This window comes from Biomphalaria glabrata, chromosome 3, assembly GCF_947242115.1.
Source record: "Biomphalaria glabrata chromosome 3, xgBioGlab47.1, whole genome shotgun sequence".
Taxonomy (NCBI): domain Eukaryota; kingdom Metazoa; phylum Mollusca; class Gastropoda; family Planorbidae; genus Biomphalaria; species Biomphalaria glabrata.
Window position 1 is genome coordinate 4,199,346 of NC_074713.1, and position 26,402 is coordinate 4,225,747.

The 26,402-nt window shown below is 31.2% G+C and overlaps 1 protein-coding gene across 17 annotated transcripts in view; it reads left to right on the forward strand.

The window, feature by feature from the left end:
* LOC106054240 (ryanodine receptor 2-like) overlaps positions 1–26,402 on the forward strand; it is a 112,425-nt gene that overhangs the window by 64,435 nt on the left and 21,588 nt on the right. For 13 of the 17 annotated variants that reach the window (XR_008776880.1, XM_056022954.1, XM_056022963.1 and 10 more), the window contains 28 exons: positions 134–255; positions 694–804; positions 1,698–1,936; positions 2,397–2,478; positions 3,364–3,390; positions 5,422–5,570; positions 5,829–5,964; positions 6,276–6,326; positions 7,207–7,328; positions 7,984–8,162; positions 8,792–8,950; positions 9,844–10,140; positions 11,919–11,978; positions 12,634–12,777; positions 13,560–13,672; positions 14,301–14,394; positions 16,199–16,366; positions 16,769–16,837; positions 20,585–20,684; positions 21,262–21,341; positions 22,060–22,136; positions 23,135–23,283; positions 23,463–23,551; positions 24,355–24,483; positions 24,697–24,801; positions 24,936–25,017; positions 25,257–25,327; positions 25,436–25,501. Coding sequence is in view for 16 of the 17 variants with exons in the window: in XM_056022954.1 (XP_055878929.1) it covers positions 134–255; positions 694–804; positions 1,698–1,936; positions 2,397–2,478; positions 3,364–3,390; positions 5,422–5,570; positions 5,829–5,964; positions 6,276–6,326; positions 7,207–7,328; positions 7,984–8,162; positions 8,792–8,950; positions 9,844–10,140; positions 11,919–11,978; positions 12,634–12,777; positions 13,560–13,672; positions 14,301–14,394; positions 16,199–16,366; positions 16,769–16,837; positions 20,585–20,684; positions 21,262–21,341; positions 22,060–22,136; positions 23,135–23,283; positions 23,463–23,551; positions 24,355–24,483; positions 24,697–24,801; positions 24,936–25,017; positions 25,257–25,327; positions 25,436–25,501 (3,270 nt within the window). In the remaining variant the exon portion in view is untranslated. Of the gene's footprint in view, positions 1–133; positions 256–693; positions 805–1,697; positions 1,937–2,396; positions 2,479–3,363; positions 3,391–5,421; positions 5,571–5,828; positions 5,965–6,275; positions 6,327–7,206; positions 7,329–7,983; positions 8,163–8,791; positions 8,951–9,843; positions 10,141–11,918; positions 11,979–12,633; positions 12,778–13,559; positions 13,673–14,300; positions 14,395–16,198; positions 16,367–16,768; positions 16,838–20,584; positions 20,685–21,261; positions 21,342–22,059; positions 22,137–23,134; positions 23,284–23,462; positions 23,552–24,354; positions 24,484–24,696; positions 24,802–24,935; positions 25,018–25,256; positions 25,328–25,435; positions 25,502–26,009; positions 26,090–26,402 lie in introns of all 17 variants that reach the window. The other 4 variants (XM_056022955.1, XM_056022960.1, XM_056022958.1 and 1 more) reach the window with 3 other exon arrangements.

Genomic DNA, 26,402 nt, shown 5'->3' on the forward strand with positions numbered 1-26,402 from the left:
TCTTGCCAGAAATATTCTATACTGTTATTTATATACACAGTAACTTTTAATTTTTAGCAATTGTTTATTTTCATTAAGTTTATTGTGGCTCAATTTTTAAAAATGTGTAATCAATCACATGTATGTCTTTCAGGTTGTTCTTCCATTTGTTGAGCGTTACTTCCATGCTCACCAAGCTTATTTTATTGCCTCTCCCAACTCACCTCAAGGAAACCATAGCATGGCTTCATTTAAAGAAAAAGAAATGACTGCAAGGTACAAACCTTTTTGTCAGTTAGTGTGTACATTTTAACATAAACTTTATCTTAGTTTATTTTTATCATTATATCATTGAATGGTTAAATTGAAAAAAAAAAGATCGAGACTAAATGTGCATCTTTAACTAGTTCTTTCTATTACAGATGTTATTGTGCTCTAGCTATATTATTTTTTGTTTAGTTTATTTCATTGAATTGTTAAATAAAAAAAAATAAAAAAGAAACTAAATTTTATGTGCATCTTTAACTAGTTCTTTCTATTACAGATGTTACTGTGCTCTAGCTATATTATTTTTTATTTAGTTGACAAAAATACACTTCATTTCCTTACAAACTCTTTAACGAAAACTTTCTAAATATTCCTTAAATACATAAAATGGGTTAATATGGTGGACATTTTCTAATGTGTACTTTTAAAACTTGTATTTTGAAATAGCTTATACTGCAGACTTGCACAGACTCTAAGATCCAAATTAACAGCTTTTGGACATGATGTCAACATTTCTGTTCGCTGTCTCAGGGTTATGGTTCAGGCTGTGGACTTTAAGTAAGTAAATAGCATGTAGAGATAAAATGGCATAATTGCAAAGGATGTAGATCTAGGATATAGAGCTTTTTATTTCAAATTTTATATGTGATAAGTTGCTTACTGCAAAGATTAGGAGGAGTAAGGTTATTATGATTTTTACTATTTAATTCTACAAATATTCTTCTATAAGGAAAGCATTTTTTTAAAATGTGACTAACATCCAGAACAAGTATGCTGATGTGTTGTAGCTTAATGTCATACCTGAGATTTTTAACAACTTTCTTTTGGTAGATTATTAAAAAAAAATTCATGAAAAATACATAAAAAATTTTATTTTGTAAATTAAAAAATTAACCTTAATAGAGCACATAACAAAATTTCAAGTTATCTTGTTCATGTGACATGAAAATGTAAAGGAGGATGAAAATAATGTCCATACAGTTAAAGTTTTTTTCAGCCTTGTTTCATTTTATAGGAAAGATCACATGAAGAAATTGGAGTTGTATTTTTTTCTTTTGTAGCTTCCTTTTCAACATCACCCATCACCTTGCAATAAAAAATCATGTCAACTTTATGAAAAATATAAGTATGTTTCACCGATCTTTAAGATAGTAAAAACACGATTGGTGATCAATTCAAATTATCCACCAATAAAAGCTACTATTAATTTGTTTAATCTTCTCATTAGATTACAGAAATGAAGAATGTTTAGCTATATTTATTTGCTTATTTATTATGTTCAAAACACCTTTAGCATAAAATATTTGAAACAAAAACTTTTTTTAATTTAAAAGAAATTCAATAATGATGATAGTTTATGTTGCCAGTGAAAAGGAAATCACTAAAAGTAGAACTCCATCTGCTTATTTCCCTGTTTATGATATGAGATTCATTTTTTCATCTTCCATTAGGTCTGTAGTTAAAAACAGTCCTGAATTTGTCCGATCTTTCTTGTTACCATTTTTTAACAATGCTGCTGATGACCTGGCACTGGTGATGGATAACCTAATCAAAGAAAGGTTTAGTCATGTCAAGGGCACCATCACTCGTGGGGCCACCTCACTGGACTATGTCCATATGGTGCTCTTGCCTGTTCTGTCATCTCTCTTTGACCACATTGGACACAACCAATTTGGAGCTGATATGTTGGGTAAGTAGGATAACTGAATTTTTAAAAAATAGAATAACTTATGACTTATTAAAACAGGATTAGTTGCTGAAGAAAAAAAGATATATACCCATCTTTGTCTGTAGTGAAAGAGTGTTTAGGAAGTGTGTTGTGTTGTTGCATTGGCTCCATCCAACAACCATTGTCTAGGTCATCCCTTTGCTCCAAATCTTTATCTCCTTATTTGAAATGATGTGTGACTTTGTGGCTCTATTATTTCATTACTTCTTACATTAGTTCTTGATTGTTACTCAGCTTAAAACGTACATCATAAAATCATCTTCAAATGCAGGGTATAAAAAGCATTACTTGAGTGAATTTTATTTTAAGACCTGTTTATTTTAAACTTCGTTTTGAAGGAAGTGTTATAGAATTATAAAACCAAGTTTTTATATATGTTATAAACATTTTGTTAGTGTGAAATCTTAATGTCTTTTTTCAGTCGGAGACACTCAGTTGGCTTGCTACAGAATTCTCAATGCACTGTATACATTAGGCACTAACAGTTCCACTTTTGCTCAAAGGTAAGTTTAAATTGTGTATTTCTGTTAGATATATTTCTTTATTATCTCGTTCCACAGCATGTGTCATTTAGGATGTTTGTAGTTAATTAAATCTACAAAGCAAACAAAAATAGTCAGGATAATAATAAAAAAAACATACTGCCAGATGAGAAGAATTAAATAGGATAAATGATTTCTATTGATCATTCGGTTGAAACTATTCTACCATCAGCAAGGCAACTGATAACTTGGAGATTTTAAAACTGTTCAGTGTTACACTTTTTTGTACATGGGTGCCATTTCACTGAATTTTATATTTTATGAATCTCACATTTTCTAAATGAAGCATTTTTGAGAGTTTTTATTGGCATCTGAAGTTTTATGGCCAATTTGATTTTTGTATATATAAATTCATAAATAGAATAATGTATTGATATACAAAGTGAGATGATTTATAATGTTAAGTCAAAACATAATTTTTTTAACCATGTGGGGCTAAATATAATGTCATCATTATCACCTTGCATAAAATATATTTGAATTTAAAAACTAAGGAGGATAAAATGTTCAACAAATATGTGTTTTGTTTTTTATTGTTCTTTCTAAAAAATCATATGCACAAAGTTTAACATCTTTTTTACACACATAATAAAATAATAAAGAATAAATGATAATAATTCATTGTTCAAGAGATTATATTATTTGTCTGCATTAAAGCATTACTTTTGTGTTATGTTTTAAAAGTAGGATTCATAATGTTGATAAGGATTTTATTTTCATCAATGTTTTCCTTTAAGTAAATAGTTTTTAAAGTGTAGGTCAATGAAAACAAAGACAATGACTAGATCACTTAATTCAATCTTTACAAATGTCTGACATTTTTTCCTTGTTTCTCTCATGTGTCAGAGATACAATCCAGGCGGAATTAGCCAGGTATTACTGTGTTACTACTGGCTCAGTGTGTAGTACTCTTACAACTGGTTCAGTGTGTTTAGTATTGTTTTAAAACTGGCAAAGTGTGTTGTGCTGTTTTACAACTGGCTCAGTGTGTAGTGCTGTGTGCTGCATCAAACCTAAAACATTACTCATAACAGTACTGCATAGATTTCACATTAGCTCTCTTAAGGAAATAAAATTTAACATTTTTATGTGTGGATAAATGGTATAGCTTCATTTAAATTATGTCATTAAGACAGTTGCCAGATCAACATTGATTATCAAATGTTATAAAACAGTTTTAAATATTAAGATAGATGAAGCCATATAATATAACACAATGCAGTATTTCTCAATCTTGGTCCTGGGAAGAAAAGAGGGTGAGGACTACACTAATGAATCGGCAGTAATGGTAAACAATTATTTCAATGGATTTGAAATTAACTCTGTTTTTGTACTATTGAACAAAGAATTGAGGTGGATAAAAGGGGGGGTACTAACCGTTTCCTTAGGGTTCAGAATGGCTGAAACAATGCATGCAAAGTTTCTAGGAGACTACTTTGTGGTCAATCAAATATGAATAAATAAGTTAAAATACTAGCAACTACTTGGTCATCAGATCTTCATCTAAATTTAATGTGCAATATGTTTCTATTTCTTTTCAATTTGTAATTATTAATTTTTTTTTATTTAGATTGACTGATTTAAACTATTTCAGAGTTTGTGTAATACTCCTCCTAGATAATTTTCTTTACTTTTTGTTAGCAGGATCTAATTATCATTTAACCACTTTGGAATTATGTCAATATTATTAATAAAATATCTACATTAAAACATTTATCAAACTATTTAGTAGTTAGGTTCTAATACAGGTCCTGCTATATCTCTTGTTAGGTTGATTTGTCAAGTCCATCTTGTATTTCCTTCATCATGTATTTCCCTCTTGTAAAATGTTGTGTCCTAATGTAGTGACAAACATTTTCTGTGGTGTTAAATGTTTACTTTATTCTCACCATTAACCGTTTTGATAATAACAACATAACATTAATAAGATTAAATCATCAAGATCATATCAATCCCACTCTTTCAACAGTACAACAATTCAACATGTGAATTTCATTCTTATTAACCATTAAAGATTAAACATACTTATTGTGTAAAATGAAAGTATTTCTGTTTGAAAAAAACTACACTAAAATATTTTAACTTGTATGCATGAAAGTAAAAAAAAAAAATTAGTCCTAGATTTTAACTAGTTAGTTTAGTTACTGATTCTTTTGACGCTTTTAAAACATAGATTCTGTATTAAAACATAGATTCTGTATTAAAACATAGATTCTGTATTAAAACATAGATTCTGTATTAAAACATAGATTCTATATCAAAACATAGATTCTGTATTAAAACATAGATTCTGTATTAAAACATAGATTGTGTATTAAAACATAGATTCTGTATTAAAACAAAGATTCTGTATTTTGATTTTTATATAGAAAAAGAAAAACAATTGTATTTATGTTTAATACAGAACAGAAATATTTTCCATTTTCTGAATGTTTTTAATGTTTTTTATGCTTATCAGACTCTTACGTAGAGATATAAACGTACATAGCCTATCAATATTTCTATTTTCTGTACACCAGAAACACCACTGACTCCATTTATGGAGATCTTCCTTTTATATATAGTTTCCAAACTTCTGACTGTCAACATGATGGTCTGCGGGAGGTTTGGACTAGCACATAATAATCTGAAGGAACATTCAATGCTTTAAATCAAATCAATCCTACATCTTTTGTCCTTATTTAAAAGAACTACTTTACAGTTGTTTTTGTTTAAAAGTTTTGTTTTTAGTAATGTTACTTAAGAAAATATCTAAATTTATTATTTTTATTTGTAAAATTGGTTCTTTAGTATATTTGTATTTACTGAAATTTCTTTTTTACTTGCTTACAAACTTAGTTTTCTTTTAGACACATCAGCTTTAAACATATTTTGAAATAATACCATTTATGTTTAATTTTCAAGGCATCGGCCAGCACTAGGAGAGTGTGTTGGATCATTTGCAAGCTGCTTCCCTGTAGCCTTCTTGGAGCCAGAGAAGAATAAATTTAATAAGCATTCCATTTTGTTTGGTCTGGAGGGAAAGATTTCTGAACACTCCCTTGAAGCTCAAGGTTAGCTGTATAAATTTTTTTTAGCTTAAAATATTTTTGTAAGCCTTTTTTATTGGAGAAATCTAAAGCTAACAATTGTACATTGGAAAGCTTAACTAGTTTAAGGATATTTTAAATAACATTTTCCATGGTAAAATAATGATATTTCAATAATTACAACCAATTAAGGGTACAGAGAAAAGATGTGATTTGAAAACAGCGTGATTACTGAATACTTTCTTAAGCATTTTGAAAAAAAAATGTCCTGTCTTTCAACAGAGGTCATGGACCAGCTAAAAGAACATGTTCCATCATTGGAAAAAATTGTGACAGAAATTGAAGGCCTGGCTCACTCTGGTGGAAAATATCATGAGGCCCCACATGTTATTGAAGTGACTCTACCCATGGTTTGCAGGTGAGTGTTGTTTATTTGTGCTTTTAATTCTTAGATTAGAGATAGATATTAGATATTAAAAATAACAAACATTAACTTTATTAGTAATTTTGCAAAAAAAAATTTTTTTAGCATGTTAGATATGTTATTTAAAATTGCAATTTAATTCATGTTTAACTCTTGGAGTTGAATTTCTTAGAGCTGTAATGAGCTCAGAATACATCTGATTAGCTAATTTAAATTAAATTTAATTTATTTAAGCTTAGGGCTATGATTGCTATTGATTGTTGTTGATGTATGATAATAAAATTTTACATTCTTTTTATCTACAGCTATCTTCCTAACTGGCTAAAACATGGACCTGATGGGATACACACAGAGAGGTAAGGCCTTTATTTGTTTTGTTTCAGATATTCCTTCTTAATATGGGTATCTGGGTTGTTAGTTGTTACTGAGTTAGTTGGTCTTGACCTCACAGTGTTTGAAGATGTAAGCATACAACAGAAAAGACTGATGATCTCTTGATAAACTTTTTTTTCTATCATTTGGAAATGCTTTCTGTCTAGTTGCATACTATTTAGTGGTTATGTAAACAGTTATGGCAGTTGGGAAAAAGTGGCACTGGATAGATCCACATGGAGAGCGAGCATAAAGGAAAGGTCCTGGATTTCAGATGCCATACACAACACTAGTAGAAAAAAGGGTGAAAATGCATCTGTGCCTGGTAATTACATATGCCCAACCTACGACCGCAGCTGTGTATCAAGGATTGGCCTCTTTAGTCACACAAGAAGTTGTAAAGGGAAAGAATTATCTCTTGAGACAAAAAAAGCCATAGAGATTAGGGCAATCACAAGAAGTCCATCATGTCCCTCATGTCATCATTTATTTGGTGGAGAGAATTAAAAAAAAGTATATCCTTGTATTAATCCAGTACATGTGTAAATACACTTCATCCTAGCCCATATTTCCTAAGAGCTGGGAGGATCCAGACTTTGGACCATCCTAATGACAGTCTAAAATGCATAGCACGTGGCCAGGAAGAAAACTATAAGAAGACAATGTTTGTTTAGATTAAAGCACAGTTAGTACATGTATTTTTGAGTCTCATATTTAACATAATTACAAGCTAAAATTATTTTTCTTCATTCTCAAAACATTGTTTACTCTTAAAAACATATTATTTGTGTGTATGTATATTGTTACCAAGCAACTTATACATATTATGTTTTACAATAAAAATCAATATATGTTTTAAAATAGGCCAAGAAATTATGTCACTGATGTTACAGCCCAACAGATGAATGCTGTTCTTGGCAATGTCCTCAAATTGATTCTTAGTAATGTGGGGACTGAAGATGCTCCTTGGATGAATAGAATTGCCAGTAAGTAACAAGAAATAGTCCATTCTAATTGCACTATATTTTTTTTAATACAGATAATAAACTGAGTTGACTGAATAAATGGTTAAACAAAATGCCAGACAGCCCAATTGCTTCACTCTGTGTAGAAGTGCACACAGTAAAACAGTTTTCAGCCTTGAACTGATCTGATATGTTTAAAGTTTACACAAAATTCTACACATTTTTTCTTACACAGAAAATGTAACTAGAGCTCTGTGGAAGACTTGTAAATATAATGGATCAGAAAATCTTTTGATCAGCAATGTCAAAGCTAAAAATCTTAGGCCATATCAATAACAAAAGCAGTCTTTCAAAAAGAATCCTGTTGGGTACAATTTCTGGTGGGAAGGAGAATAGAAAGTGTGAAAAAGTGAATTGGACTGTCCTTTTTTTTTATTGGAAGATGGTATTAAAGCATTTCTTTTTGAAGATTTAAAGAAGAATACAACACATCAAAAAGGTCTTCTTGAGGTCTTCATATTCAAATCTCACAAAATTAGGGGCACTGTTTTTTTTTAAATATTATCTTTGAAGTTGTCCTTAAGTCCTAAGTAATATTTGTGATTACTGTATTACATTGGATGAAAGTGTTCACAAATGCCAACTATGAGCTAAAAGAGCATTTTGTTTTCTCTAGCTCGCACTCAGCCTATCATTTGTAACTCCACACCTGATATGATCAAAGATCATTTCTTACCGATTGCCAAAAAGCTAAGAGAAAATGCTATGTCTGTAGAGACCATGGAGAAAAGGTTGGCACAAGAAAAAAGACTGGCATTGGAAGGAAGTGAAGATTTTGAACAATTTGTCCAAGAGGTAAAGGGTTAATGCTGTGTGACGTACATTAACTATACAAATATTGTTATCAGAATAGCTCATAATTTTAGCAAAGGATTCAAATCTAAAAATAATCAAAGATTTTGTCATGTTTTGGTAATTTCAGCATTTTAAAATTCTACTGTGGCATCATATTTTATGTTTTACTCAATTTATTATGTAAAAACTAAAATTTGAATTCAATGAGTAGGAGAACTTTACTTTTTTTTATATAATATATCAAAAGTCAATATTTATTGCAAAGGGAAGAGTTTAAAACATCTGCATAAGTTTAAGTTGTGGGCCATACTGGTTTGGTTAAACACAGTTTTTCAGAGGTGCATTTATTGGCTTGATAAGCATTCCTAGCTAAAATTAGTAGATGTATGCAAATATGATTTGAAAGACTTTCAAAACGAGTTTGAAAAGCTAAGATGTTCTCTGTTCTTAAAAAAAATGCTTACTGAAAAAAAAAAAGGTGTATGGCATCTTTATAAATATAAATAGCTTGTAATCTTAAAAATGTATAAATTTAATTCTAAAGTCTCACATAAATGAGTATTCTATAGCATTTGTTAACCATACACATATCCGAATGTCTAATATAAAGCTGTCTGATTTGTTCCTAGAAATTCAGTATCCTGGTGAGAGACATCTATGCCTTCTATCCACTGCTTATCAAGTATGTAGACTTGCATCGCTCTCATTGGTTGAAAAATCCAACCCCTGAAGCTGAGGAACTCTTCTCCTGTGTGGCAGAAATATTTTCCATGTGGTCTCATTCTTTGGTAAAAGTCTCTTTTAGATCTATGTTTTATTTATTTTACAAGAGCACAGAAAATAGAATACCAATATTTTGAAAAATGTGAAATTGATTTTCATTTACTTTAAAAAAAAACAACATTAATAATAAACTATAAAATTATGTTCCCAATCTTTTTTTTTTTTAATTATGACCTGCTTTTTATATAAGAAAGGTCATATTTATTACAGGATTACCTTTTTCTAAAAGCCTAAACCAAAACATAATAATTCCAGTCATCTTTGAAAAATAATGTCTTAATTGATGTCTTTTTCCGGGAACCCCTGCTTTTTTACTGAATTGAAAAAACATCCTATGAATAAAAATATTGGAATTCTTTGTTTTGTTTTTACATGTTTCAGATGCTCTTTCAGAATTGAAGATTATTATTATTAGATTTGTTTAGTTGATCAGTATCTTAAATCTGTCTCATTTCAAAGCCTGAAATATACAAGAAAGACAATGTAATGCTAGTAATCTTTAAAATGAAACCATTGTGTTTGGGGACTAAAGAAAAGACAGTTACAAAAGCTTGATCTTAGGTCTAATTTGATTAAATTCTGAAAATAGTGATGTAATCTCAACATACTAATTTAATTCTTTCACATTAACTTAACTTAAATACAAACCCATTTTCCACATGACCTAATTTGTTATATGGTTGAAGAATCTTTAAATCTCTTTGGCAATTTGTCTTGGAAGAATCAACAGCATTTCATAGTTTATTTTAAAGCTTTACTTATTATTATTGAACAATTTTTGGTATTTGGTATGTAGTGCATTTTTTTTAAATTAAAATTCTTCACTACTTAAATGTTTTATTATTATAAAGTCTAATGTAATAATAAAATATAATTTTATAATTGTATTTTTAAACAGTTTTTCAAAAGAGAAGAGCAGAACTTTGTATCCCACAATGAAATAGATAACATGGCTCTCATTATGCCCAGCCAAGCCGTACGTCTCTCTGTTCCCAAGAAGATTATGTCCAGTTCACAAGAATCAGCTAGTGGCAAGCGCACATCTACAGGAGGAAGAAGGAAAGAGAAGAAGAGGCTTGAGCCCCACAACTCTCTGAATGTGGCTTGCCTCAAAAGACTTGTCCCAGTGGGTCTAAGCTACTTCAGTGGGAGAGAGCAAGAGCTGCTACAACAAGCCAAACAAAGACTTTTGCAGGTAAAGTTTGGCTGGATTGGAAGCAATAGCTCTTTAAGTTTAAACAATAAATTGTATGGATTTAAAAGTATGTAATGGCATAGGGGTGATTGGACTGGCTTTTAAAATAAATATCTTAATATTAAATTTGGAAGAGGGCAAGCGGATATTTTGTAGTCACCCAGCTCCAATGTATTCCTGACTTTGTTTTTGGGAGATGATTGATCGCAGTGCTGGCTACATGATGCCTTCATTATCAGGTGGCTACAGAAACTGGTTTAATTTTATTCATTAGCCTCTATGACCAGTTAGGTCAGGGGTTCTCATCCTGTGGGTCATGACCCCTTTGGGGGTTAATTGACGATTTGCCAGGGGTCGCCTAAGACCATCGAAAATATGGATTCTTCTATTGCTGTGTGTGTGAGGGGGGGGCGGTCGCGGCAAAGTAAGGAATTGTAAAAAGGGTCGCCGAGCTTAAAAGGTTGAGAACCGCTGAGTTAGGTCAAAATGGATTTTGTCTCCAAAATAACAAAATGTGGGTGTATCTTCTTTAGTGGGGCTACTACTAATGACCTTTAAGTTCAAGTAGGGAAGTGAAATCAGAAGTTGTTTTTTCATTGTAGAAGTGAACTGTTGAAACAAAATAATTTTGTTGCTTATTGGCAGAACTCTATCAGATAGTATAACATGTTGATGTTGTTTGTGGATGATGACATAAAACTGTGATAGGAAAATTAAGCAAACCATGTTATTGTTGTTATTCTTGTTCTGTTTGAATGCTTTCACTCAATGCTAATGCAATGTTCACTCTTAAAGCAATGCAGACTTGATCACTTTACAATTAACATTTGCTTGACTAGTCTCTCTTTCAGCTAGTCTCATTGGTTTGAACCTGTCACTGTTTGAAATCACTGTAGAATCTAACATCTTGGTTCTAAAACTTTATTTTATTAATTAATTACCTATATGCTTTTTTATTATTTCTGTATAAGCTAATAGAAATAGGATCTAACAATTTTAACACCTTTAATGCCTAGACTTTTCTTAGTTTAAATAATGTTATGGTGTGCAGCTCTAAGTAGTTAATACATGTATTGAGAAACATGTCTATTGATATATTGTATTGTGTTTTTGTACGTATTCATGCCTTTTTCAGTCGTAAAATGACTATGAATCATCTCATAGAAATGTGATGAAAGTCTGGGCATTAGTTATGGTCAGAATGATGTTGCCCTGTGCATTAATGTGGTCAAAGGAATGGCTAGTGCCTATACATTTGGAGATCTTTTGAAGGCATGCAAAGCTCTTGGCTGGCTCGTTGAATTTCTTGATCTCAAATTCTGATAAATGGGGACATTTTCACATTAGTTTGTAAAGAAATGTTTGAGTTCATTTAGTGCTTTTAGTACTTGACATTTCTTGAGGGAAATAAAGGTGATTATTTCTTATCCCATTCTTATGTACCAGTTTATCTACTTGTACTTTTCAATCATTTTTTTTCTAGCCATGAAATATTTCTAAGAATGTTTCATTGATTGTTTTTCTAATCAGTCCACGAATCACTATGAATTATTTACAATGTAAAGCAAGCAATATCCATTTTCTTTTTCTCACTTACTAAAAATGGGAAGCAAATGTTTTTCTCTTTTTTGATGTCAACTAGTTTTAGTAGTAACTGTGACATTACTAAGCTCAGTAACACCTCGTAGTTTACTAATTCTACTCCATGGTGCAAAGTTGTTGCATTTTGAGCATTGTGTTGGGTACAGAAGCAGGTTTCTTATTGTTCAATGTTTCAGAAGGACGGAGATGGAGACATAGAGGACTACCTTTTGAATAACCTCAGTGCTGAAGAGGGGGTGAGTACTTTCATACATCTACCATCTTGTAGTTTGAAGACACAATATAAAATTTATAAGTTTTTTTTTTCTATTTAGAAGATTTAATTTAATTGGCTATATAGGAAGTAGTTTTTTCATTCTTGTTATTGCTTTAAAATTAAATCTAGCTTGTTGAAATGATTTAGACATAATTTTTTTTTATTTCTAGGAATAAATGCTAGAGCATGGTGGGCCATATTTTAAAATACTTGAGTACTAAATACTATAGCATGGTTGTCCATAATTTAGAATATTTGAGTACTAAGTCTGATTTTCAAAACCATCCTAAGTTCAGCCAACATAAATAGTAGATTATAGGAAAGAAAATTTGGTTGGTTTTATGCTGGTTATTCTCCCTGACCAACTGAAGTTGGCAAAAATTCTACAATTGTTTAAGTTAAATATACCTTTTCAGATTTTGAAATACATTTTTAAAATGCTACTTGTGTCTACTTTTTCAAATTAAAAAAAATTGTTTAAACTAGTTAGTTAAAGTTTAAGTATTAAATAGCATGTCATGCATATACATTTTTTTTTTAGGAAAGTCTATAATTTATAAAATAAACATTATGTTAATAATTATGTTAATGTTAATTATGTTATTATATTAATGCTACATTACATTTTATTGCAGCCTATTGATGAAAAGACACAATGGCAGAAAGTCTTGTACAGAAAAATAGGTGACACAAAACTCTCCAGCACTCTACAACTTACACAGAAGAAAGTCATTGAGAGAATCATAAGTATGGCTAAAGTCATGCATGGCCTTCATATGGTAATGTAGTTTTTTTTATCCATACAATTTATTTCAAATGAAATTTGGAATGGCTATACACAAACACATTATTCTTAGTCCTTTAGGGGGTTGTGGCCATTTCAATGTAAGGATGAAAGAGACAAAAATATAGAATTTGAAGACCAAAGAAAAAAATTGTGTTGGAGTTGGCTTATTTGACTTCATTGACTTAATCCTTTTGACTCCCAGTGGAGCATAGAGCCACAACAGTACTTCATTATCGGACTCTGTTCTGGGCAACTCCCCACAGTTGGGTCCATGTCCATCCTGCCGTCTTTGCTTCTTGGTCTTCTGATCTCCTTCATGTTCACTTTGGTCTATCTGCCTTTCTCTTCCCCTGTGAGTTCCAGTCTAGAGCCCGTCTTGCAATGTTGTCTTACGTTCTTCCTGTTGTGTGCCCCATACGCATCATGTGATTTCTCGCTACATAAATAAATATTTACAACTACTTCAACCAAATACCAATAAGGAAAAGGCTAAAACTTTATTTTTTTCGTAGTATTTTTCTTAATATTCTTTCCATGCATCTTAAGAACTTCTATTGTACTGATGTTATTTTTCTTAGTTGCTGTTGTTGTTATTACTTTAGCAAACTTGTATTCTCCCTTTTATTTATTGTTGTAATTTTTGTTCCAATTAGAAAAACTAATAAGCTCTTTGAACCATTGTAAAAGTTAGTTTATTCTATAATGCATTAAATGGAATGCTACTAACTATATTTCAAAATGGGGAACTAATATCTAATGTAAATTTGGGTTTAGGTGGAACATCCAGATGCATATAATAAAGGCGCTTGGAAAAAAGTCATCTCCTCTCAAAGAAAGAGGGCTGTCATGGCTTGCTTCAGAATGATTCCTCTTCACAACACACCAAGGTAAAATACATTCAGTGTAGATTAGTTTGGGAGGTGCTGTGGTTGAGTGGTAATGCACTTGCCTCCTGAACTAAGGGATCCCGGGTTTGAATCCTGGTGAAGGCTTGGATTTTTAAGCTGCCCCTGAGTCCATCCAGCTCTAATGGGTACCTGACAATAGTTGGGGAAAAGTTAAGGTAGTTGGTCATTATGCTGGCCATATGACATCCTCATTAACAGTGGGCCACAGAAACAGATGCCCTTTAAATCATCTGCCCCATAGATCACAAGGTCTGACAGGGGAACTTTATTATTATATTATTATTAGTTTAGTTTATCAGAAAATGTCTTACAATCAGTTTGTGTAGCTGAAATTAGCAAAATATTTAAATAAGCCTGCTTGCTTCAATTGTTAGGATTGATCCTTTGACTTGTAACATATAAATTGGTTTTTAAACTGTTTCCTCTACAAACAATTATTCTAAATATTACAACACATTAATTTCATATTAATTTTGTAAAAAGGTAGTAAGCAAACATTTTTATGGCATACTAGTTTCAAAATGTTTTCTTTATTTTTTAGTTTAGATATCATCCCCTTTTTCTTAAAGCTGTGTCACATTTATTTTTTACTAATATCTTCTGACAGACACCGCGCTATGAACTTATTCCTTAAAGCCTACAGACAACTCTGGCTAGAGACTGAAGAAAGAGATATGAATGCTCTAATAGTGGATCTCACCGTAAGTTTTTTTTCAAACTTCTTTTTAATAAATATATCTATTTGTTAGATTATTTTTCAATATAATATTTTAGTCTAAGAAAAATCACAATGTCTGTGAACTAGTAGATGGCTGTGAAGTCTCACCTTTGCCTTTAAAAGCCAATTACTTTCAAGTTATGATTAAGTTGTGCTTATTGCAGAATGGTCTGTTTTGCTCTAAGTTTTTAGGCTAGTCTTATCTTCTTATCTTGTATAATACAGATGTTAATTCAAAAAAGAAAATGATTACGTCCTACGCGTCATGCATTCAGTCATGCATATTAACCAATGACTTAAATTCTGCCAAGTCACTGGTTTTCCTGGCTAGCTCAGGCAACCCATTCCATGCTCTAATAGCGCTAGGGAAGAAAGAGCATTTGTACAAATTTGTCCTAGCATATGTGATGAGGAATGTGCCTTTATCTTTGCGTCTTTCTGAGTATTTTATTAAATTTTGTTTTTGTCTATCTCTTGGCTATCATCTTTCTTCTTTACCTTGTAATCCAACACTGATGTTTCCATGACATGAGGATAAATCCTGAACTAGTTTTTCCCAGTTAAGAGTGTTTATTCTGCATTCCTTGAAGATGCTCTTGAAGGTATTGTTACATCTATTGAATTAACTCCCTTGAGAACACCTTCCTCTTAGCAATGGCATGGATACTATTCATCAGTTACATAAGTATGATTTTTCAGTCTGGTATATCATCAGACTAATACACTTGCTGTATTCTTCGGATCTTACTAAACCCAGTACTGTTTGCTTTTAAAAGATAGTATGACAGATAGTATACTTTTTTTTCATTAATATAAAACTCATTTATTGAACTTCAGCTAGTTTGAACTTTCAAACTTTTCAAATTCTGGTGTAAATAAAACAAGTCAAATGTAGTCACTGAATGAACTCTTTATGTTGTCTGTTGTATTTATGTGTATTTTTCTGTTGTGTTGTCTTCATATGAGAAATGAGTCCTTGTAATCACAACAAATTTCCGTAAGGATCAATAAAGCAGTCTTAGTCTTAGTAAACTATATTTGGTCTACATTTTGTTGATTAAATTTATGTTGGCAGCTAGGATGTCTTTTTTGTTTTATTTCTTACTTGGCGTTTGTAGACTAGAATAAGAGCCCCTTACTATCCTAAATTGCCACACAATAACCTTTTTAGTTTTTGATGTTTTGAAAGGATTCAAAGATTATCTAATCCTAGCCCTACCTTATGCAGCATGGAAGGGGATGGTATAGATCACCAACCCAGGACAATCGAGATGACAGTCCGGAATGCATACCACACTAATATATTTATGGTCTTTACAAACGCCTACCTTTCATATTTGTCATTTATTACAGTGAGTTTTAAATGTCTCTGATCTTATCTTCTTATCTTATATATTACAGACGTTACTTCAAAAAAGAAGATAATTATGTCCAACACATTTCATGTCTCAATCTAGTCATGCATGTTAATCAATGACTTTAACCTTTGCTAAGTCATTGGTTTTCCTTGATTCAAGCTACTCATTCCAATTTCAAATGGCACTTGGGAAGAAGGAGCACTTGTATGACTTTGTTCAAGTGTATGGAATAAGAAATGTGCCTCTATCTTTTTTTAATCAACTTAACTTACTATCAGAGCAAAAGGGCTACACAAACAATCCACTTGAAGAAAAACTTGATCCATTTTAGCAATACTTCAGCTACTTTGTTATGTAATTTCATCCTTAACATTACTGAACATATCTCCATTAACTCTTTGTTATATCTACATTAACTCTTTGTTTCAGCAATCTCACAAAGAAGAAGAAGGAGAAAAGAAAGAAGAAGAAGAAGAGAAGAAACCAGATTCACTAAATCAACTGATTACAACATTGAGCCGAGGAGCTACTAAAGAACAACAACGCAGCATACCTGATGACCCTCTGTACATGTCATATGCTCAGATTATGAGTCAGGTACGAATCTCTCCCTGGAATACAATATATTGGTCATTACTGGAATATTTTCTTAATTTATCTTCATAATATTCATGGTTTGTTTACTTAATCAAAATTTTTTTTTTTAAGTAAAAATAAAATTATATTACCAAAACCTTTTTCTAGACTTCTTTCCGTGCTCAAAAGTTTTTTAGGATGTTATTTTACCATGCTCTCCTATCTTTGTCACATCAAACTAACTGAATCTGTAGATCTAGGCAGCTATGAAAATTCCTTAACTTGTACAACAGTCTTGTACAATATTTAGGAAAAATGGTTTTACCTGCTGTTGCATTGTAGATTTATGGAACAACTCTTGTGTCCTCAATATTGAATGTATCTAATTAAAATTCATTTTAACAAAACATTTGTATCTACCAGAGCTGTAGCGGTGAAGATGAAGATGATGATGATGATGAAAATGAAGAAGGTCCAGGTCCTTCATTTGAGGTTAGAAGCTTCAAACTCATCTTTTTAAAATCAAGTCTGTTCTCTTGATATGTATAGTACTAATAAAACTATTGGTCTGACATATTTTAAATAAGGAAACTATTTTCACTCTGTATATTTTGTTGCCGCACTTGTGCTAGATTTCTTTTCTTCACTAACATTTCATCTCTCTACATTATTGTCATCTAAAAGCATGTTTCAAGTTTCCTTTTAAATGAATGGATTTGATAATAATAATACTTTTTCATAATGGTTTTGATTAGGAAGAAGAGGTTTGTGTTTTGTCTGATTTGTATTTATTATATATTTTACTGGCTGCATGGAAAGATTAAAGTGGAGTTTATGAAGGTACTGCAGTCATGTGATAGTACAGCTTACTTACAACTCACAGTTGTCTACACACAATAATGTGTACATGTGTGATTGTGCTAGAAATATACAATTTATAGCAGTCTGTATGTCCCTAGATTGACTTGAATTAGATATAAATTTGTGTGAGTGTTTAGTTCTAGTAATCCATAGTCTGCATCAAGTACTATAGTTATGAAGAGGAGTGTTGTTAACATTGTCCTTTTTTTTTTTTTGCTGTGGTCCATATCTTAAGTTTTCAATATGAACAGCAGTAAAATAATTTGTCAACTTTCCATGACATTTCCTTTCCTTTTAGTTGACATTATAGCTACTTTAGTAGCCTGCAGACTTAAAGCTAATCAAAACTTACATAAGTGTAGACAAACTAGATATTTAGTTTACCTGATACATGTTCTAATAAAAGCATTTGAAATCCTGTTTTCCCTGAGGAAGTATTGTTGCACAACAATGTCTCAGAGCCACAAGATTAGCAATGGTTTATAGCACAGTGTGTTTAGAGTATCCTTGTGAATCTTTCAATTCAGTCTTTGTATAAAATAAATTTAAACCATTGTAGTTAGTGAAATCTGTTAGTAGACTTGAGGCAGTTGCAGAGGGCTGCTTCATGCAAATATGTAAAAAGACTAACCTTAGTCACAATTTGATTTACATATATACAATATTTGTTTAACAACAAATATACAAGATAAATATTGAAATTGTTTTTGATGTAGCAATTTTTAAAATAAATGTTGATCAGTATGTTGCTAAACTGAATTTACTCTATAAAATCTCCAACCTTTTAGTCAAAATGTATTCTTTTATCACAAATACTGTTCAGTTACTTTGAATTTCTTATTGTTAAGAAAACATTTACTTGTGATGCAGTAATTAAAGGCTTTGTATGTCTGTACATTTCAAAGTTAACCTATGGCACAGTTAATTTTTAAAAGAGAATTTTAAAAAGTGTATAGGCTTTTTTTTAAAGGATTGTCACCTTCCATACAACAATCCTGGCAAGGCCTGTTTTGGTTTCACAATGGCTTTCTAGCTATTCTAGATGGTTCACCGCGTTGCTGTGTGCTTTTATTTATTTACTCTTTTTTTGAGAGCCTATCCAATACTTTTAGTTGTGTTCTGTTTCTTCACATTTTTCTGTCTTCAAACACTGTGTCCCCTAATGAATTGATACACTGTAAAATCTTAAATAAGGAATCCATTGAATAAATGATGAATTTATGCTAAAAATCAAACCAAAAAAGTTACAATTACTAGGGGGAAAAGATATTGAGGCTCAACTCTATTAATTTTTATTTTTTTTAAAACAATTTTGTGATCATTTGTAATGTAGTTTATTATTAAGGTTAGATTCAGCATGATCAGATCCTAGGTTCTGACATATTCTTGTCAGTGACATTTTCCTGTTTTACAAGTGGTGTGAATGTCATCTAGTTCCTATTTCTACTTGAACTTGCCTGTTTGTTTTGTCTGACCATGAAACTGTAAATCATGCATGCACAGTGGGTCATCTCCTCTGTTTTGTCTGCACAATAGTTTTTAAAAAAAACATTGTTAGAAAATAAAGAGTTTTAGACCAAAAAATAGCGCAATGATTTTAAGAGACAAAGTGTTGAAAAAAATGTCAACTTGAAAGGATGAAGCCTTCTAAAGGACATTGATAGACCGAGATGGAGGAGACTTGTTAAATCCATGTCAAATAGTTTTTTTAGAGTTAAAATAAAAAAAAAAAGATATTTATACTCAAATACAATACAATTCTGCCATCTTAAAAAAGAACAAGCGCAGCAAAGTTATTCATTTTAAACACCTGACACTATCTTATCTTATATAATACAGACGTTACTTCAAAAAAGAAGATGATTACGTCCTACGCGTCATGCATTTAGTCATGCATATTAACCAATGACTTAAATTCTGCCAAGTCACTGGTTTTCCTGGCTAGCTCAGGCAACCCATTCCATGCTCTAATAGCACTAGGGAAGAAGGAGTATTTGTACAAATTTGTCCTAGCATATGGGACGAGGAATGTGCCTTTATCTTTGTGTCTTTCAGAGTATTTTATTAACCAATTAACCAATTCATTACCTTTTTAAAAAATTGGATCTGGCAGTTTTTGTTACAATTTTTTTACATTTTATTTAAGATTTCAATTCATATGACTTTAACCTTTTCCTCATTCCTATTTTTGTAAAGTAATAATAATAATAATAATAATCTTTATTATCCGTACGGAAATTTGTCTTACAATTTGTGCATGACCTAAATGAGGTGCACGGAGTGTTTTGTTTGTTTTATTGGCATATTTCAGAAAACAATGTAGTAGCTAATTGAACTTTGAATATTTTAGAAATCTGTTCCAAAGATAATAAACAGTGCACTAGTTTTATTTTATAGACATAGTGCATTAAAAGTTCAACTAGTCAATAAATAATAATGACATTTAGTTAATCAAAAAAAACTTTACCAACCCTCTATCTCATGGTAGGCCTGCACTGACTTCAATCATATTAGACAGTTTTAATTCTATGTTGTTCAAAATACTATTTAAGAAGCAAATAAATTTTAAAGTCTCTTATGACTACATTAGTTGCTAAGTTGTTTCTGCCCAGCGCTTCTTCACATATTTTTATTCAATATATTTTGGATCATGATTCTTTGTAAAATTCTTACTTTTGGAAACTAAAGGTTTAAACAAATTTTAAAAATGTGCATTTCTGTAGATTAATCTAAAACAAAATAGGAAAACTTTGAAATATCCTAGTTCTAATATTAATAACTTCCTTTAAATTGCTTTTGGTTGCTAAAACTTCCCCTGCCTCATCCAGAATGACTTTCAACATTTCAATATGTTCTCTTGAAAGTTTCCTTACTGTGTCTCTCAGTTCCAGATCTCATAAGACACCTACTTGCCACTCATCTGTTTATTTACCTAACAGACAGTCTTTCACCTACTTGCAACCCTTCCTTCCATTAAACTTCTTATAGTAACTGGATTATACACTCTTTCCATTTGGTTAACTCTTTATCTCCATAAATATTTTTCCACATTCTGACGGAATTCTTCATTTGGCTCATTACTATTTCACTACCCTGTTACCATTAAGCTTCAATAACTTTTTCGTTTGTTGTCAGAAAATGTTTTATTTGGTCTATAATTAACGTGGAATGCAGGCTCTTTTTACATAAGACAAAGTAAAGTTTATAAAATCAAACATTAATTTCATTGAATGAGGTCAAATCAACAATGTATCATCAATTAGGAGACAAAGAGTTAACATTTTTTCCTGTCCATAAAATAGTCAAAGCCCATCTCATTTTTTTTTGTTTTCTGTGATTAAGCTTTATCTTGAAACAATATATGCCAATTTTTATCAGGAACAAGAAATGGAGAAACAACAACTGCTATTTGAACAGTCCAGACTTTCAGATAGAGGGGCAGCAGAAATGGTACTCCAGTATATTAGTGCCAGTAGAGGTTAGTGGACCTTAAATCATAATATATTCATTTTCATTTATATTTACTTGTCTTTGCAATAAACTCTGTACTGTGTTAAAATAATTCTAATCCAAATCAGCATAGTTGTGGACAGTTTGGATTTGAAACATCTAATTCAATTTTCTTCTATTTCAGAGTAGCTATAAATATTGAAGAGCTATACCATAGGGATGAATTTCATAGAACAGTGTTTCCCAAACTTTTTCCTTCACGAACAATTCACACATTCTGAGTATTTAGTGGAACCACTTTGCTTATTGTTTAGAAAGATTAATTCATGTGGTGGTCTACAAGCTAATTATTCCAGTAGTTCGTGGAACACCTATTCAGGCCTTGCGGAACACTAGGGTTCTGCAGAACACAGCTTGGGAAACACTGGTATAGGGAATTAAAATTATAACTTATATACTAAAAGTGTCTTATTCTTATGAATAGGATCCAACTAAATAGAATGTCTTTGTACTTTTTTTTTATGGAAGAACCTTTTACTGTAATAGCAATGTATATGATACAGTAGATACAGTAAATCTACTTTTATTTTTCCATTTTTCTTTAGGGGAACCAGGTGAAATGGTGACCAAGACAATAGAGCTTGGAATATCTCTACTAAGGGGAGGTAACACAGCTGTTCAGAAGGTAGGAAAAACAGTTTTCAATTAAAAATGCTGATTTGTTTCATTTGGAAACAAGTTTTTTTTTTTATAAATCTGTAGATGAGTTTTAAGAGACATGAATTTTGAAGCAGAAAAAACATTCAGATGTAAGGGACCAAAACCAATTATGTACTTTCTCTTCTTGTGACAACTTTTTTCTGTCAATTAATAAAGACTTAGTCCTATAAAATGTATTACATAGAACGAAATATATTGGCAGTACATTTCGGGGCGGTTGTTTCAGTTGCACTTCACTAATCTACTCATCTCTTTCAATGTTGTTTATATTTCATTTTGTCTTCTTATATAATACAGACGTTACTTCAAAAAAGAAGATGATTACGTCCTACGAATGTGCCTTTATCTTTGTGTCTTTCTGAGTATTTTATTAAATTTTGTTTATGTATTTGGAGATTATGGTTCAGTGTTTTATATATAATTGCTACTTTACTTTTAAGTCTTCTGTCCTGAAGGCTTTCTAAATTTAGTGATTTTACTAAAGGTGTTACTCTAGTCAAATGTGAATATTTGTTTGTTATGAATCTCACTGCTCTATTTTGTGTATGTTCCAGTTTCTTAATGTTTTCTTGAGTTGAGGGGTCCCAAACAGAGGATGCATATTCTATTATTGGCCTAACCAAGGTTAAATAACATTTTAGTTTTATGTTCTTATTTGATTTATAGAAATTTCTTTTTTACAGAGACTACTGCAGTCCCTTAAAGACAAAAAAGATGTAGGATTTTTTACTTCTTTATCTGGCCTGATGCAGCAGTGCAGGTAGCTTGTTAGCAGTTTTTTTTTGATTTAGCCACATTACATTAGTTATACAATTAAATTAAGGCAGGAAACCTTAAATTTAGGATCTGCCAGATTATAATGGCTTAAAACCTTCTACTAGTCTTCAAGACATAATCTGACTAATTTGAATTTACTTTGTTGACTTTGTAGATCAACCTCTGTCAGTTTGTGTTGCTATGTGCCATGATTATTGTCATAAATTATGTAGGACTATCAAGCAAAGGGACAGACACCCAATTTTTTTCTAAATTCTATTTTCAAATGGGAAGACTGATCTCACAACTTGATTTAACTTAAATAATTAAGTGTATATATGTGTTTAAAATAACTCATGCAAGTCTTATTCTAGTAATCAATATCTACGTCAAAAATTAATGCATACTGTCAATACTGACTGCTATTTGATAAGACTCTTTACCTCAACTGACATCTATTTCGGATCCTTCTACCTACATTTCATGCATTTTTAATCGTTCTTAAAATTCTACATTTGGATCATAAATGTAAATACTTTATTTGGGTTATATTCATTGAATCTTTGTTATTTAGAAAGTAACTTTATGAATCCTTAGTTTTGCAGCTTTCTATTATTTCTATATTTCAATAGCAACTACCTTACTTAAGACACTTAACAACTCAATCAAAACACAGGTCTCTGGTCTTTCTCTACAAACTAACACACTTCCGGTCATTCGCGTTCCAACGGGCATATATCTGTAAAAATAGATTATACAAACATACCAACATTCATCTGTGACACTTAGAATATTCATTTAATCTGTTATTGTGGGCATATATCTGTAGAAATAGATTATACACACATACCAACATTCATCTGTGACACTTAGAATATTCATTTAATCTGTTATTGTGACATATTTAAAGTATTTATAACACTAAACTTAATTGTTTAAAAAAAGGCATCCACATTAGTGAGTGTCAGTCAATACTAACTCCTCTCTAAATGTTGTTGCTAGTGTTCTAGACTTGGATGCATTTGAACGCACAAATAAAGCCCGAGGACTGGGTATGAGCACAGAATCTGGTGCTGGGAACTTGGCTGATGCAGAAGAGACATGCAAGATTTTTAGATTTTTGCAACTTCTTTGTGAAGGTCATAATCTTGGTAAGAATTGTTACTCATTGAGAAAGTAATGAAACAGATTCCAATCACTTTGAAGACAGAAACTAGTTTAACAGAATGATATTTTAAATGTCAAAAATGTGAACATTTGTCTCTCAATCAAATATGTCAAACATTTGTCTCTCAATCAAATATGTCAAACATTTTGTTGTTCCTAACAGAGTTTCAAAACTACTTGAGAACTCAGGCCGGCAACACAACAACAGTCAACATTATTATCTGCACTGTGGACTACTTGCTGCGTCTTCAGGTCTGTTACTACATTAACACCACATTGACACCTGTTATAGCTTCAGGATATATTAGGTATCTTTCACTATCAGCAAGCTCAGGCACTTTTTACTATTCACAAAATTTATTGAATTTTTTCAAACAGAAGAAAAAAAATTCATTTCAATGAATGTTTGAATGTATTTTCATCCTATAAATGAAACAAAACAGATGAAAGTTAGATAAACAATGCCATTTTTTTTTAGGGGGGGAATCAAAGTTTTCAATGTAAAAATGTTAACTTTAATCAAAACTAGACAACTAGTTAAATCAGTGCATGATTTTGTGTACATTTGGTTAAGATGAAGTGGTTCCTATTTTCTGACTTTTCATGAAGCTATTCATTAATAAAAAAAAAAAAAGAGCTAGAAGCAATATGTCCTTGTTCTTTTCAATGTGTTTGACCCCAATGACCTTCAGACCAGCTAGTTACTTCCTCCCCTCCAATCCTCTGACTAGTGGGAAACGACTCCATTCTTTGATGTCTTGACATTTATAGCTTTTAGCATGTTGTTTCATCATTTGTTACAAGAGATTTAACAGGGTAGTGGGAAGTAAACATGCTAGTGGGAACTTCAGTTGTGGTTTGGAGCCATTCTTCTATGTTGTTTGAAAATGTATTACAGTTTGTAGCAGTTTTGAATGTTGTGTTGAGTTGAGGGCTAAAAGTGATTCCTTTCCTACTTTCTTAAAGACCTTCAAGACTTTGGCACAGACCAGATAAAAAAATCTATGCAATTCTGTAAATTAGAAATAGTCAAGACATTTAACTTTTATTTTCAGGAATCCATCATGGATTTCTATTGGCACTATTCAGGCAAAGATATCATTGATGCCGCAGGAAAAGACAACTTTAGTAGAGCCATCATGGTGGCAGCACAAGTCTTTAATTCTCTTACAGAATATATACAAGTAACTAACACATTAGTTTCTAGAGCTTTTAACAAATGGCTTCATTAACAACTTTTCTTTCCTATTCTAAAGCATATGATAGTTTGATTTCAAAGAGTCATTATTCGACACAAGGTAAAGTTTAGACTTACCTCACAGAGTAACAAAATAGATTAAATTTACAAGATTATTTTAAACAGCTGTGAGCTATTTCTGTGTTTTTGTTGCTTCCAGGGACCTTGTTCTCAGAACCAGTTGGCCCTTGCTCACAGTAGGTTGTGGGATGCTGTTGGAGGATTTCTCTACATCTTTGCACACATGCAAGACAAGCTCTCAAAGGTGACCATGTAACTTATCGCTAAAACAATTTTTACAGTTTTTTTTCATTGACCTTTGGCCACTGCAAGAGAAAACTTTACTTGTCTTTATCTGATTGATTGGTTTCTAAAAAAAAAACTATATATTTTATTTAGGATCCTGACCAGTTGGAACTGTTGAGAGAATTCATGAAGCTACAGAAAGAAATGATGATTATGCTACTGTCTATGCTAGAAGGTAAATATAGGTTTTTAATTTCACTTTAACTGTAATAATATCACTTTTATTGCATTTAATTTGATAAATTCTTTTTTATTTGTACATGTTTTTTTTAGCTCAATTCTATTTTTTGTTGATTACATAGAAATTTAAAAAAAAATTCCAACCATAAACATATTTCTGTTAATTTTATTTTGTAGAACAGAATGGATTATATGTTTTTGTTAATCTTATTTGTTTAATTTGTTTTTCTCTAGGTAATGTTATGAATGGACCCATTGGCAAGCAGATGGTGGACACTCTGGTGGAATCCTCCACTAATGTTGAGGTACTTAAGTGTCACACAAAGCTATGACTTTTTTTTTATTCTCAATGGAGTTTTAAAAATTGAACATTTTCATTATCTTTTCTTTTTTTCTTTTATTGAAAATCATAGATGATCCTGAAGTTCTTTGATATTTTCCTCAAGATGAAAGACTTAACCACATCAGAAGCATTCTTGGTAAATAGACTTTGACTTGCATTTGTTTTAGAAGTGATACTCAAACTTCTGTATTCTTTTTTAAAATAGTCCATTGATTTGAATATAATAATGTCTATTTCTTAAGCATATTTTTCATTAAAAAAAAATTTTAAACCAAGTATGTAGAATCTAATATTTACTTCACTCAAATTGTAAAATAGAAAATGCTGGTGGTGGTTGAGTCATGTCATAGAAAGATGACTGACAATGGTATACAGGAAATAGGATATATACAGAATATTCTGGTTTATATTTTTAAAGTAAAAATTGTTCCATTAAATATATGAAATGATATAATGGTAGTTGTTTTCATGTTTCTCAGTTTGTTATTTCAAAGTACTTGGTCAAATAGTATATCATAACAGTTGATCTTCTTGCTACAAAGATGTATTAGAAACTTTATGAGCCTGAGGCTACGTTGACTCTTCATACTAAAAGTTGTTTTAGAGTTGATACTATTTAAACAATTCTCTAAACCACATTTTAGGAATTTGATATCAACAAAGATGGCGTTTTGTCCGCAAAGGAGTTCAGAAAAGCAATGCATGCTCAAAAGGTTTTTTCACGGTTGGTAACCGTTGTTGTTCTATCTCCTTGTTTCTTCTGTGTCACGAGCATTTTCACTGGTGGCTTTTCTATGGTTTTTGTATGCACCATTTTTTTGGCTATTATCATTGATGTTTAATAAGAAACATTTGCACTCATGCTGCACAGGATGTAACTTTATTTAAATATCAATGGATTTATTTTTGTCAATACGTCTAAGAAACATATACACTCATGTTGCATAGAATATACATTTATTCAAATATCAATTAATAGATTTATTTCTGTCAATACTTCTAAATAAGAAACATATACACTCATGTTGCATAGAATA